We start from the raw sequence: 15,089 nt of genomic DNA on the forward strand, positions 1-15,089 counted from the left end.
GAGTGTTGACAACTATAATATTGTTGAATTGTCTGTTTCACCCTTTATTTATCTTAATTTTTGCTTCATGTATGTTGGTGCTCTTTTATTAGGTGCATGTGTGTTTATAATTGTTATATTTTCCTGATGCATTAACTCTCTTATTATAAAACGTCTCTTGTTATCTCTAGTATTACTTTTTGTTGTAAAGTGTATTTTGTGTGATATTAGTATAACTGCTGCAGTTTTTTGAGGTTGCTGTTTGCATGATCTATCTATCTCCATCCTTTAAGTTCAATTTTCTTGTCTCTTTCAATTTAATCTGTCTTTTATATGCAGCATATAGCATACATCTTGTTTTTCTTTTAACTAAGTCTGACAGCCTCTACTTTTTGAATAAGTTTTTTCATCCACTCTCATTTAATTAACATTATTAATATTACTGGACTTATGTCTGCTATGTTACTTTTTGTTTTTAATGTGTCTCATGTCTTTTTTGTTCCTCCATGTTTCCTTTATTGCTTTCTTTTGCATTAAGTGAATATTTTCCAGTGTAGCATTTTAGTTTCTTTAGTCACTTTAGTTTCTTTAGTGACTTTTCTTTAGTGACTTTAGTGACATATTTTTTGAAGTATTTCCATAATGCTTATGCTATGATATATTCACTTATCAGAATCAGCTTCATATCTATACTAATTAATTCTAGTAAGATAAAGAACTGTAACTCCTATATAGCTCTACCCCTCTCTCCCCCTTTTATATCTCAAATGCAACAATTCATTGTTGTAATTATGACTTCATAAAACTTTGTGATTTGTAAAGAAATACAAAAGAAAGCAAGTATGTATTTATAGGTTTTGTTTTATTAACCTTCTTATTTGCCCTTTTTGGTTCTCTTCATTTGTTCCTGTGGATTTGAGTTACCATCTGGTATCATTCCCCTAGCCCAAGAAAACCTTGCTCCCACACACTTCCTTTGTGCTATTTCTAAATATATACATTATATACCTATTGTTTTATACAATGATTTTTAAAATCAGTTAAGGAAGGGGAATAAATATTTGTTCATTCTGTGTTCTATAATGTATAATTACCTTTAGTGATGCTTTTTGTTTTCTCATGTGGATTCATATTACCATTTGAGGTCACTTGCTTACAACATGAAAAACTTCCTTTGGTATTTCTTCTCAGGTACTCTAGCAACAAATTGTCTCCATTTTTGTTTATCTGGGGAATGTTTGTTTGTTTTTAATAAACAACAGATTTTTTTAAGCTGGTTTGTTTTTCAATATATGAAATTTATTGTCAAATTGGTTTCTATACAACACCCAGTGCTCATCCCAAAAGGTGCCCTCCTCAATACCCATCACCCACCCTCCCCTCCCTCCCACCCCCCATCAACCCTCAGTTTGTTCTCAGTTTTTAATAGTCTCTTATGCTTTGGCTCTCTCCCACTCTAACCTCTTTTTTTTTTCTTTCCCTCCCCCATGGGTTTCTGTTAAGTTTCTCAGGATCCACATCAGAGTGAAACCATATGGTATCTGTCTTTCTCTGTATGGCTTATTTCACTTAGCATCACACTCTCCAGTTCCATCCACGTTGCTACAAAGGGCCATATTTCATTCTTTCTCATTGCCACGTAGTATTCCATTGTGTATATAAACCACAATTTCTTTATCCATTCATCAGTTGATGGACATTTAGGCTCTTTCCATAATTTGGCTATTGTTGAGAGTGCTGCTATAAACATTGGGGTACAAGTGCCCCTAGGCATCAGTACTCCTGTATCCCCTGGGTAAATTCCTAGCAGTGCTATTGCTGGGTCATAGGGTAGGTCTATTTTTAATTTTCTGAGGAACCTCCACACTGTTTTCCAAAGTGGCTGCACCAATTTGCATTCTCACACCAGTGCAAGAGGGTTCCTGTTTCTCCACATCCTCTCCAGTGTCTGTAGTCTCCTGATTTGTTCATTTTGGCTACTCTGACTGGTGTGAGGTGATACTGGTTTTTATTTGTATTTCCCTGATGAGGAGCGAGGTTGAGCGTCTTTTCATGTGCCTGTTGGCCATCCGGATGTCTTCTTTAGAGAAGTGTCTATTCATGTTTTCTGCCCATTTCTTCACTGCGTTATTTGTTTTTCGGGTGTGGAGTTTGGTGAGCTCTTTATAGATTTTGGATACTAGCCCTTTGTCCGATACGTCATTTGCAAATATCTTTTCCCTTTCCGTTGGTTGCCTTTTAGTTTTGTTGGTTGTTTCCTTTGCTGTGAAGAAGCTTTTTATCTTCATAAGGTCCCAGTAATTCATTTTTGCTTTTAATTCCCTTGCCTTTGGGGATATGTCGAGTAAGAAATTGCTACGGCTGAGGTCAGAGAGGTCTTTTCCTCCTTTCTCCTCTAGGGTTTTGATGGTTTCCTGTCTCACATTCAGGTCCTTTATCCATTTTGAGTTTGTTTTTGTGAATGGTGTGAGAAAGTGGTCTACTTTCAATCTTCTGCATGTTGCTGTCCAGTTCTCCCAGCACCATTTGTTAAAGAGACTGTCTTTTTTCCATTGGATGTTCTTTCCTGCTTTGTCAAAGATTAGTTGGCCATACGTTTGTGGGTCTAGTTCTGGAGTTTCTATTCTATTCCATTGGTCTACGTGTCTGTTTTTGTGCCAATACCATGCTGTCTTGATGATGACAGCTTTGTAGTAGAGGCTAAAGTCTGGGATTGTGATGCCTCCTGCTTTGGTCTTCTTCTTCAAAATTACTTTGGCTATTCGGGGCCTTTTGTGGTTCCATATGAATTTTAGGATTGCTTGTTCTAGTTTCGAGAAGAATGCTGGTGCAATTTTGATTGGGATTGCATTGAATATGTAGATAGCTTTGGGTAGTATTGACATTTTGACAATATTTATTCTTCCAATCCATGAGCACGGAATGTTTTTCCATTTCTTTATATCTTCTTCAATTACCTTCATAAGCTTTCTATAGTTTTCAGCATACAGATCTTTTACATCTTTGGTTAGATTTATCCCTAGGTATTTTATGCTTCTTGGTGCAATTGTGAATGGGATCAGTTTATTTGTCTTTCTCTTGCTTCATTATTAGTGTATAAGAATGCAACTGATTTCTGTACATTGATTTTGTATCCTGCAACTTTGCTAAATTCATGTATCAGTTCTAGCAGACTTTTGGTGGAGTCTATCTGGTTTTCCATGTATAATATCATGTCATCTGAAAAAAGTGAAAGCTTGACTTCATCTTTGCCAATTTTGATGCCTTTGATTTCCTTTTGTTGTCTGATTGCTGATGCTAGGATTTCCAACACTAAGTTAAACAACAGCGGTGAGAGTGGGCATCCCTGTCGTGTTCCTGATCTCAGGGAAAAAACTCTCAGTTTTTCCCCATTGAGGATGATGTTAGCTGTGGGCTTTTCATAAATGGCTTTGATGATGTTTAACTATGTTCCTTGTATCCCGACTTTCTCAAGGGTTTTTATTAAGAAAGGGTGCTGGATTTTGTCAAATGCCTTTTCTGCATTGATTGACAGGATCATATGGTTCTTATCTTTTCTTTTATTAATGTGATGTATCACGTTGATTGATTTGCAAATGTTGAACCAGCCCTGCATCCCAGGAGTGAATGCCACTTGATCATGGTGAATAATTCTTTTTATAAGCTGTTGAATTCGATTTGCTAGTATCTTATTGAGAATTTTTGCATCCATATTCATCAGGGATATTGGCTTGTAGTTTTCTTTTTTTAATGGGTCTCTGGTTTGGGAATCAAAGTAATACTGGCTTCATAGAATGAGTCTGGAAGTTTTCCTTCCCTTTCTATTTTTTGGAATAGCTTGAGAAGGATAGGTATTATCTCTGCTTTAAATGTCTGGTAGAACTCCCCTGGGAAGCCATCTGGTCCTGGACTCTTATTTGTTGGGAGATTTTTGATGACTGATTCAATTTCTTAGCTGGTTATGGGTCTGTTCAAGCTTTCTATTTCCTCCTGATTGAGTTTTGGAAGCGTGTGGGTGTTTAGGAATTTGTCCATTTCTTCCAGGTTGTCCAATTTGTTGGCATATAGTTTTTCATAGTATTCCCTGATAATTGCTTGTATCTCTGAGGAATTGGTTGTAATAATTCCATTTTCATTCATGATTTTATCTATTTGGGTCATCTCCCTTTTCTTTTTGAGAAGCCTGGCTAGAGGTTTATCAATTTTGTTTATTTTTTCATAAAACCAACTCTTGGTTTCGTTGATCTGCTCTACAGTTTTTTTAGATTCTATATTGTTTATTTCTGCTCTGATCTTTATTATTTCTCTTCTTCTGCTGGGTTTGGGGTGTCTTTGCTGCTCTGCTTCTATTTCCTTTAGGTGTGCTGTTAGATTCTGTATTTGGAATTTTTCTTGTTTCTTGTGATAGGCCTGGATTGCAATGTATTTTCCTCTCAGGACTGCCTTTGCTGCATCCCAAAGCGTTTGGATTGTTGTACCTTCGTTTTCGTTTGATTCCATATATTTTTAAATTTCTTCTCTAATTGCCTGGTTGACCCACTCATTCGTTAGTAGGGTGTTCTTTAACCTCCATGCTTTTGGAGGTTTTCCAGACTTTTTCCTGTGGTTGATTTCAAGCTTCATAGCATTGTGGTCTGAAAGTATGCATGGTATGATTTCAATTCTTGTATACTTATGAAGGGCTGTTTTGTGACCCAGTATATGATCTATCTTGGAGAATGTTCCATGTGCACTCGAGAAGAAGGTACATTCTGTTGCTTTGGGATGCAGAGTTCTAAATATATCTGTCAAGTCCATCTGATCCAATGTATCATTCAGGGCCCTTGTTTCTTTATTGACCGTGTGTCTAGAAGATCTATCCATTTCTGTAAGTGGAGTGTTAAAGTCCCCTGAAATTACCACATTCTTATCAATAAGGTTGCTTAGGTTTGTGAGTAATTGTTTTATATATTTGGGGGCTCCGGTATTCGGCACATAGACATTTATAATTGTTAGCTCTTCCTGATGGATAGACCCTGTGATTGTTATATAATGCCCTTGTTCATCTCTTGTTACAGCCTTTAATTTAAAGTCTAGTTTGTCTGATATAAGTATGGCTACTCCAGCTTTCTTTTGGCTTCCAGTAGCATGATAAATAGTTCTCCATCCCCTCACTCTCAATCTGAAGGTGTCCTCAGGTCTAAAATGAGTCTCTTGTAGACAGCAAATAGATGGGTCTTGTTTTTTTTATCCATTCTGATACCCTGTGTCTTTTGGCTGGCGCATTTAGTCCATTTACATTCAGTGTTATTATAGAAAGATATGGGTTTAGAGTCATTGTGATGTCCATAGGTTTCATGCTTGTAGCGATGTCTCTGGTACTTTGTCTCACAGGATCCCCCTTAGGATCTCTTGTAGGGCTGGTTTAGTGGTGATGAATTCCTTCAGTTTTTGTTTGTTTGGGAAGACCTTTATCTCTCCTTCTATTCTAAATGACAGACTTGCTGGATAAAGGATTCTCGGCTGCATATTTTTTCTGTTCATCACATTGAAGATCTCCTGCCATTCCTTTCTGGCCTGCCACGTTTCAGTAGAGAGATCAGTCACGAGTCTTATAGGTCTCCCTTTATATGTTAGAGCAGGTTTATCCCTAGCTGCTTTCAGAATTTTCTCTTTATCCTTGTATTTTGCCAGTTTCACTATGATATGTCGTGCAGAAGATCGATTCAAGTTACATCTGAAGGGAGTTCTCTGTGCCTCTTGGATTTCAATGCCTTTTTCCTTCCCCAGATCAGGGAAGTTCTCAGCTGTTATTTCTTCAAGTAAACCTTCAGCACCTTTCCCTCTCTCTTCCTCCCCTGGAATACCAATTATGCGTATATTATTTCTCTTTAGTGCATCACTTAGTTCTCTAATTTTCCCCTCATACTCCTGGATTTTTTTGATCTCTCTTTTTCTCAGCTGCTTCTTTTTCCATAACTTTATCTTCTAGTTCACCTATTCTCTCCTCTGCCTCTTCAATCCGAGCCGTGGTCATCTCCATTTTAGTTTGCAGCTCATTAATAGCATTTTTTAGCTCCTCCTGGCTGTTCCTTAGTCCCTTGATCTCTGTAGCAGTAGATTCTTTGCTGTCCTTTATGCTGTTTTCAAGCCCAGCGATTAATTTTATGACTATTATTCTCAATTCACTTTCTGTTATATTGTTTAAATCGTTTTTGATCAGTTCGTTAGCTGTTGTTATTTCCTGGACATTTTTTTGAGGGGAATTTTTCCGTTTCGTCATTTTGGATAGTCCCTGGAGTGGTGTGGAACTGTGGGGCACTTCCCCTGTACTATCTTGAATAACTTGCGTTGGTGGGTGGGGCCATAGTCAGACCTGATGTCTGCCCCCAGCCCACCGCTGGGGCCACAGTCAGACTGGTGTGTACTTTCTCTTCCCCTCTCCTAGGGGCAGGATTCACTGTGGGGTGGCGTGGCCTGTCTGGCCTACTTGCACACTGCCAGGCTTGTGGTGCTGTAATAGCTGGCGTATTAGCTGGGGTGGATCAGCAAGGTGCACAGGGGTGGGAGGGGCAGGTTCAGCTTGCTTTTACTTCGGAGATCCGCTTCGGGAGGGGCCCTGTGGCACCGGGAGGAAGTCAGACCCTCCGGAGGGATTGATCCGCAGAAGCACAGCGTTGGGTGTTTGCACGGTGCAAGCAAGTTCCCTGGCAGGAACTGGTTCCCTTTGGGATTTTGGCTGGGGGATGGGCGAGGGAGATGGCGCTGGCTAGCGCCTTTGTTCCCCTCCAAGCTGCGCTCTCTTGTCCGGGGCTCAACAACTCTCCCTCCCGTTGTCCTCCAGCCCTCCCGTTCTCCGAGCAGAGCTGTTAGCTTATAACCTTCCAGATGTTAAGTCCCTTTTGCTGTCAGAACACACTCCGTCCGGCCCCTCCGCTTTTGCAAGCCAGACTCGAGCTCTTCTTTGCTGGTGGGCTGCCCCTCTGCCCTGGCTCCCTCCTGCCAGTCCGTGTAGCGCACACCGCCTCTCCGCCCTTCCTACCCTCTTCCGTGGACCTCTCATCTGTGCTTGGCTCCGGAGAATCCGTTCTGCTAGTCTTCTGGTGGTTTTCTGGGTTATTTAGGCAGGTGTAGGTGGAATCTAAGTGATCAGCAGGACGCGGTGAGCCCAGCGTCCTCCTACACTGCCATCTTCCTCCGGAATGTTTTTATTTAACTTCATTTTTGAAAGATAGCTTTGCTGGATATAGAATGCTTGGTTGACACTTTTTTTCTTTGTACACTTTGATTATATTATTCCACTGCTTCTGACTTCCCTTGTTTCTGGTAAGAAGCTGGCTGTTAATCTTCTTGGGGTCCCCTTGCAAGTAATGAGTCATTTTTCTCTTTTGTACATTATTTTCTCATTGTCTTTGACTTTCAGCATGTGTCTGTTTATGAACTTTTTCATGTTTATCCTACTTAGAAGTCACTGAGCCTCCTTTGAAAAGTACAGATTAATGTTTTTCAATAAATTTGGGAAGTTTTTAGCCATTATTGTTTCCAGTATATTTTCTATTCCTTTCTTTTGTCCTTCTAGTACTAGAAGTCCATCTAGTAAAGTTTTCATTTTAGTTATTGTACTTTTCAATTCCATACCTACTACTTGGTTCTCTTTTTTAAATTCTCTTTATTGATATTTTCTATTTGATATGACATTATCATCATTCTTTCCTTTACTTGTTTAGTTATGGTTTCCTTTAGTTCTTTCAATATTTTTATAGTAGCTGTTTTGAAGTCTTTGTTAAATCCAACATATGGTCACTCTCACAGATGTTTTCTGTTGTTTTATTTTGGTGTATGTGTCTTACTTTCCTGTTTTCCCATATCTGTCATCATTTTTTGTTGGAACTGGACATTTTAGATATTTTTAAATGGGTCATGGATTATAGCAAATCTGCGTACTGGCTTCCACCTTCTCTTAGGATTGTTATTATTATGTGCCTGCTTAGTTACTGGATAGATTGTTTTAGTGAGGTTATTTTTACCTACTGTAGTGTTAAACTTTTGATATTATATCACATGGACTTAGGCCTTGGCAGGTCTCCCTGTGTCTCTTTCCCTGACCATACCTAACCATCAAGCTCCACTTATTGCTGGTTCATTGTTCTATTGTTTACAACAATGAACTGAAGCATAAATTACTACAGACTAATCCAATCAAATGTGTGCTCCTTTGAAGGGATAGTTTTTGAGGTCAGTGTTGGAGTTCTATTCTGACTTTAAGAAGTCTCTGCCCTACTATCTATTTTCCCAATTTTCTCCTGAAAACTAGCCAGCATACAGCTTAGCCTGTATCTCCAATGAATCCACCAATTTACTTTCAATTGCCTTTTACCACAACCTGTACTGCCTTTAAAGTGCCTTTGAGCTTGAACTTCTATGTTCTGTTGCAAATGAAGTCATTTCCTTTGGAGGAGATTAGGAACCATCTGTTTTAAGGCTTGCTTCTTTTCCCAGGCAAAATCTCTGTACCTTAGCTCGGGAGCTGGGTGAGAACACAGCGGCTTTTCTTTGAACGGCACCCCGGCTTTAGTAGTTGAGCATTTAGCTGAGGCAGGCACAGTAGCCTCATGCCTTTACAGCTTCTCTCTCCTGATGTGAAACCACCACCTTTTAAGCCAGGCAAGGGTGATCAGGGTCCCAGTAGTCATAGTGACACCATGCCAAAGGTGGAGCCCCTACCTCGCCAGTGCAGGCTATACAGAAGGGATCCCCTGCCTCTTTTATTTTTGTTTTTCTTTAAAATTTTTTTTAATGTTTATTTTTGAGAAAGAGAGATAGAGTGCAAGTGGGGAAGACACGGAGAGAGAGTGAGACACAGAATTGGAAGCAGGCTCCAGGCTCTGAGATGTCAGCACAGACCCCGATGCAGGCTTGAACTCACACACCGTGAGATCATAACCTGAGCCAAAGTCAGATGCTGAACCAACTGAGCCACCCAGGCATCCAGCCTCTTGGCTGCACTTACCTTCAACTTAACCTTAGCAACAAATAGCTGAGGGCAGGATGAGAAATGTTGATATCCTGCCCTTGACAAGAAGGTGGCCCTCTGACTAGGGGCTGTAGGGAGAGGGAGCCCTGTGTTTGTGGCTACACATTCTGGAGTAGAATCTGCACCTCACTGAACTGGGAAGGGAGGAAGGAAGCAATCTTGGTTCACATACCACAAACTCCCCCCCCTTTTTTTTTTAACCTAATTGTCATAGATTTAGCTGAATAGATGTCTGTTTGCTGCATGCCTTTATGACCATTTTCAGAGATTTAAATGATTTTTAAATGCTTTTTCACCTGGGAGTGGATCCTCACATTGTCATGCCAGAAGTTGATTCTAGAATATTTATATTTGGGGAGACTTCTGATATAGTTAGGTTTAAATTTATCACATGACATCTGTTTTCTATTTCTCTCATCTCTTCTTTGTTCACTTTTTCATTTTTTTTTTTTTTTTTTTTTTTTTGTGTTCTATCTCCTTTGTTAGTTTATTAGCTACAACTCCTTTTACTCAGTTGTGGCTTTAGAGTTTATAGTACATATTTTTAACTTCCCCCAGTCTGCCTTTAAGTGATATTGTACCACTTTATGTATACTATAAGAACTGCAAAGTAGTATGCTTCCATTTTTCTACTCCTGACCTTTGTGTTATATATTTTACCCAATGTTATAAATTCCATACTACATCATTATTTTTGTTTAAGCAGCTAATTATCTTGAGATTTAAATAAAAAGAAAAATATCTTTCTTATGTAATTACTGTTACTGTTTTTCTTTTCTTTGTGCAGATCCTGATTTCCATTTGCTATCATTTTCTTCTCTTGGAGGACTACCTTTAACATTTCTTGTATTGAAGGTCTTCTACTGATAATGAATCCTTTTGACTTTTGCATGTGTGAAAAAGTTTATTTTACCTTCATTTTTGAAAGATATTTTTGCTAGATACAGATTTCTAGGTTGGAATGGTTTTTTTTCTTTGAGTACTTTAAAGATGTTGCTTGACTGTGTTCTTGATTGCATTGTTTTCATCAAGTAATACACTGTTGTCCTTAACTTTGTCCCTCTGTACATAATGTGTCTTTTTGCTCCTTCTGGCTGCTTTTAGTGACTTTCTCTTCATCTCTGGATTTAAACAATTTTGATTATGAGATGCATTAGCATAATTTTGTTCATGTTTCTTATACTTAGGGTTTATTGGATTTCTTGAGTCTCTGGGTTCCAAATTTGAATCTCAGATGTGGAAGAATTTCAGCCAATTTATTTCTTCAAGTGTTTTTTCTTCCCTCCCCTCCTTTTTTAACCTCTTATTACACACAGATTGGTTGAAATCATTCCACAATTCACTGATGATCTGTTCATTTTTTAAGTTCTCTTTTCTCGGTGTTTCATTTTTATGCAGTTCCTATTGCTTTATCTTTGAATTTTCCAATCTTTTTGTTTGCAGTGTCTAATCTATTATTGGACATGCTATTCCCATCTAGTACTCTTCATCTCACACATTGTAATTGCATCTCTAGAACTTTGAGTTGAGGCTTTTAAAAAATATTTTCCCTGCCTCCACATAACTTTTGAGCATGTAGAATATGATTATAATAACTACTTAATGTCTTTATCTGCTGATTATAACATTCTTATCAGTCTTGGTCATTTTCAGTTGGTTGCTTTGTCTCTTCTGTATGGGTTGCGTTTTCCTACTTATTTGCAGGCCTGTTAATTTGTTATTGAATCCCACACATTGTGAAATCTACCTTGTTGGATGCTGGATATTTTTGTAGTCTTGTAAACATTTTATATATTTGTTCCAAAATACAGGTAAGTTCCTTGGAAACAATTTGATCCTTTTAAGTCTTGCTGTTAAGATGTGGTAGGCAGGATTGGAGCATGTTTTCAGTCTAGGGCTAATTATTTCTCACTACTTAAGTAAGTTTCTTCTGTGTACCCTACCAGTGCCCTACCAGTTTTGAGGTTTTCTGTTGGGAACAGGCACTATTTTTGCCCTTTCAGAATGCCAGGTGTCATTACCTCTAATCACTACTCAGCTGAATACTTAAAGAGGACCCTCTGAAGATCTACAGAGTTCTCTCTCTCTCTTTGTATTTCTCTCTTCTTCAGTACTCTGTCCTACAGACTCTGGGCACTTTGCCTTCCTATACTCTGCTCTGCCTCTTCACCTCAGGGAGTCCACAGGCTTTGCCTGGATCCCCTCTCCCTGCACCATGACTTGAAAATTCTCTCAAGTCAATGGCTGGGACACTTGGAAGGCTCACCTCATTAATTTCTCACTTCTCACGGATCACTGTACTTTGTTGCCTGATGTTGTTTGGTATCTAACAAACTATTGCTTTATATATGTTGTCTATTTTTTGTTCGTGTTAGGACAAATCTGCCTCCTCTTACTTCATCCTGGCCAAAAGCAGACGTTCACATATTTCAGGTATTTTTCCTTCTTAATTTTTCTTTTATTTTTCACTTCAGGAGACTACTCACAAAGCCAGTGTTTTATTGAGTGGTAAAATTAAGGTAGAAAATGGTCAGATTTATCAAAATCCAGTCACCTGGCTCAAGGATCTTCTAGGAGACGACAGTTACGTGACTTGGAATTATGCTTGGAGTAAGGTGGGTCATTCTTAATTTATATGTAACTGCATATTCAAATAGAAATGTACATTTTTTATGATAAAACTATTATTTTTAAGAAATCTGAACTTCTCCAAGCTCGTTTATGTCCTCATATATCCTTAATACAATATGCTACGTGCTTTCCCCTACAACTCTTGTTTAACAGAATTCCCCAGGGGCAGACTTGGACAGCTGACTGAGCCTCTCCATCCTTGTTCCTCACCTAGTCTCAGAAATTCAAATGCCCTGATTCCCCCCTAGGATTCCCCCAGGTGATTTCAGGTCTTTGTGACTCCCTAGAGAAAATTTGGGACCTCTGACGTATTGATAATTAAGTTAATATGTTAGTATTCTGGTGCAGTGGAGGAAAATCTTCCCCAAGACCACAGGAAGGAGCAAGCAGCCTAAGACCCACAGAGGTTATGCTGCACTTTTGTTTGAACTCAGTCTTATCCATCAATTGCTAAACCCCCAAAAAGAAACACTTGTTTTCATTCTGACTTCCCAGACTTAGTAATCTTCCCCTCAGTTCTGTCTTCTGAGTTGTAAGCCCAGTTTAACCACCAGTTGAAGACAATTAATGACTGACACCTTTGATGGCCAAGATCAGCCACCTCCAGATATCCATTGTCACACTTCAGGGAAGAGTCTTGGAATGATTCACCCAGGAAAGTGTGAATCATCAGACATCCACCATTACTGTTAAACAGAATTACAGATGCCTTCAGCCTCCACTAGCCATTAGAGTAAGCCTCAGTGTACTAGTAATAAAAGGCCCAGTTTCTTCTCTCCTTTTTTGTCCCACTTAGCTCTGCCCACCCTCCCTCCTAGTTTCTCCTCTCCTTCTGCATCCCTAAATTGCTTTCCAGTGTTCTAGACCTTTGTGGCAGGTGCTTCCAAAATTGTGTTGTAGTTCCCTCACTTACATCAATACATCTTGGATTCTTTTCTACTTTATAGTCTTTATGGGTTTTTTCTTAAAGGTTTTTTCTAGTTGTTTATTTCCCACCCCTGGAGTCACCAGGCCACCTGCTTTCAATTTACCCTGCCCAGTCCTTTCCATGGATTCATAAGTCATATTTGCATGTTAGTAATTAACATTTTACCCTTGGAAATCCCTTTTTATTAAAAAGTTTCTCAAACTTGTGATAGATTTTATCATTTTGTTGAAATAGTCTATGGTTACAGCCTGAATATGGTTCTCATTTCTGTAGTTTAGTTTTTTTGAGCTCGACATGCCTCTGCTACAGTGTGCCCAGTGATGACTCAGTTCTCCCACTCTTTTTCTTTATTGGAACTACTGCATTTTCTGCTTTTGAATAGCTGGCTGTGACATCATTTGGCCCTCACTCTGTACTTAAGCCTCATTTATATATCACATTGCCTATGGTCTTTTCTCATTGGACATGTCAGTTAGTCATATGGTTTAACACCGAGGTGATAGTGAAGTCAAAGGCGAATGTGGGTGCTAAAAATAGAAGAATTATTGGGTATAAGATATTTGTACAGATTATCTAAGTAGGCTTAGATTTTTTTTTAATATTCAAAAAATAGTCTTAAAAATTACCACAGGGTGCTCATGTACTTTTAATAAATACCCCAAGCTGAGAAACACTACCCCAGTAAAAATTTTTGCAGTGTTTAAAACCCTCTTTTAAAACTTAACACAGAAACCTTTGCCTCCTCTTATCTTGAAGTAACTCCTGAATTCACAGTTGCTTCTGAGTGACAGGGTGTTTTGGCTACATTGGTCAATGTGAACATTTCTCCTGACTCATTCTGAGAATGCTGGTGTGGCTATAGGTCCCGGAGTGGTTGCTTGTCAGGCAAGAAATGCCAGAAAACTAGGTCTTATCCTGCCTCAGACAGAATGACAACAGCCACTAGACACAGAGATGACTCATACTTCCTACCCAAGCAGCTGGGCTGCTATACAGGGAATTCTGATGCTTACTCCCACTGGGCATCACTGATCCCTCTCACTCCTGCAGTCTCCTGACTATTAGGTATCATCCTGATATGGCAGAGTGATCTCTGGGAGGGAGACAGGAGACCAGGCTGGTTCCCAGTTCCACTCATGATAAGTTACATGATCTGGGAATGTTTTTCGATCCTGCCTACACATTGGAATCACTTGAGGAGCTTTTAAAAACTGCTAATGCCTGGAGGACCCCAGCTCCATACCTTCTGATCTAATAGTCTTGACTGAAGACCAGGTGGCAATATTTGAAAAAGCTTTCCAGGTAATTGTAATATGCAGCCTAGAGTGAGAATCACTGATCTGGATCAAGTCACTTCACCTTTCTGAACATCATTTTTCTTATGTATGAAATAAGTAGTAGTGCTAAATGGTCTCTAAAGACCTTCCAATGTGGAAATTCTAGGACTTGGATAGTTATGTGTGATTTATAAAGGCTTTTACATGTATTCTTTCACAACAACCCCAAGAGGCAAGAAAATTAACTACTTTCTCTATCTATGGATGTAAAACCAGAGTTACAGGAGATTAAGTGAGTTGATTACCCCCAAGGCCAGTAAGTGCCAGAACTAGGATTAGAATCTGGTCTTTTGGTTCCCTGTATATTATTTTCCACATTTGCAACAAGTAAGGACAGAGGGACATTATTTTCTACATTTACAACACAAGGGAGCCCACATTCCTTTCATCGGAAACCAGTTGCCGTGAACTGAAAAGAGCACACAGTGTTACCTAGCTGTCTTTGTGGATTTATGCAAAGTCTCATTCTTGTGCAGCAAAAATTGCTCACTTCTAGCAGAAAAAAATGCCTTTCTGTGATACAGTTATGGTAGGAAATTGTAAGAATGGCAGTGACCATTGATATTGTGAATGCTCAGGACTGGATCTTTGCAGATGAAGAATACACTGCCATTTTGGGCAGTGACTGAAGGAGCAGTGACCGCTCTCTTGGGCAACATACTTTCCATCCAAATGACTCACTCTCTGAGTTTCGACCCTTATAAATTCACTGTTTTGGATCTAGTATTAACTTTTCTCTGTGGTTACCCCTCACCCTACACACTTTCTAAAATAATTCCTCCCACCACCATGATTAGGAATATCAAGGTAGGGAAAGGTTGAGGTAGGAGTATAGAAAGTGATGGGAATTGTTGATCTGGACAGCCAGCCAGCCTCATTGGGTCAATTAATCATTCCCAAAGTGTCTTAATTAACTTAAACTTCTGTGAGTCCTGCTTCTACTCTGGAGATGTGGGCCCTTTCAAAATACAAATATCAAAGAGGTGTGAATCCTGAAGACTGTAAATAATATGAAAGGCCTACTGCCCTTCTCTTGCCTGGAGCTACATAGACTGCCTGGGGGAAGTGGAGAAGGAAGTGGAGAAGGCTCTAGGATGGGGATTGGGAAGAGGGGGGCGGTGTGAAGGTGAACCTCACTTCCATCATATTTCCCCAGGATCTGTCTTTTGTGGCAGTTATTATACTTTTATCCTCCCTTCTC

The 15,089-nt window shown here is 39.3% G+C and overlaps 1 protein-coding gene across 1 annotated transcript in view; it reads left to right on the forward strand.

Moving 5' to 3' along the window:
* The window catches only part of LOC132680408 (ankyrin repeat domain-containing protein 31), a 128,403-nt gene that overhangs the window by 101,524 nt on the left and 11,790 nt on the right, over positions 1–15,089 (forward strand). Inside the window, exon 22 of the mRNA XM_078448944.2 lies at positions 11,467–11,607. Coding sequence (XP_078305070.2) covers positions 11,467–11,607 — 141 coding nt within the window. The remainder of the gene's footprint in view (positions 1–11,466; positions 11,608–15,089) is intronic.

This window comes from Panthera onca, chromosome A1 (genome assembly GCF_046562875.1).
Source record: "Panthera onca isolate mPanOnc1 chromosome A1, mPanOnc1 haplotype 2, whole genome shotgun sequence".
Taxonomy (NCBI): domain Eukaryota; kingdom Metazoa; phylum Chordata; class Mammalia; order Carnivora; family Felidae; genus Panthera; species Panthera onca.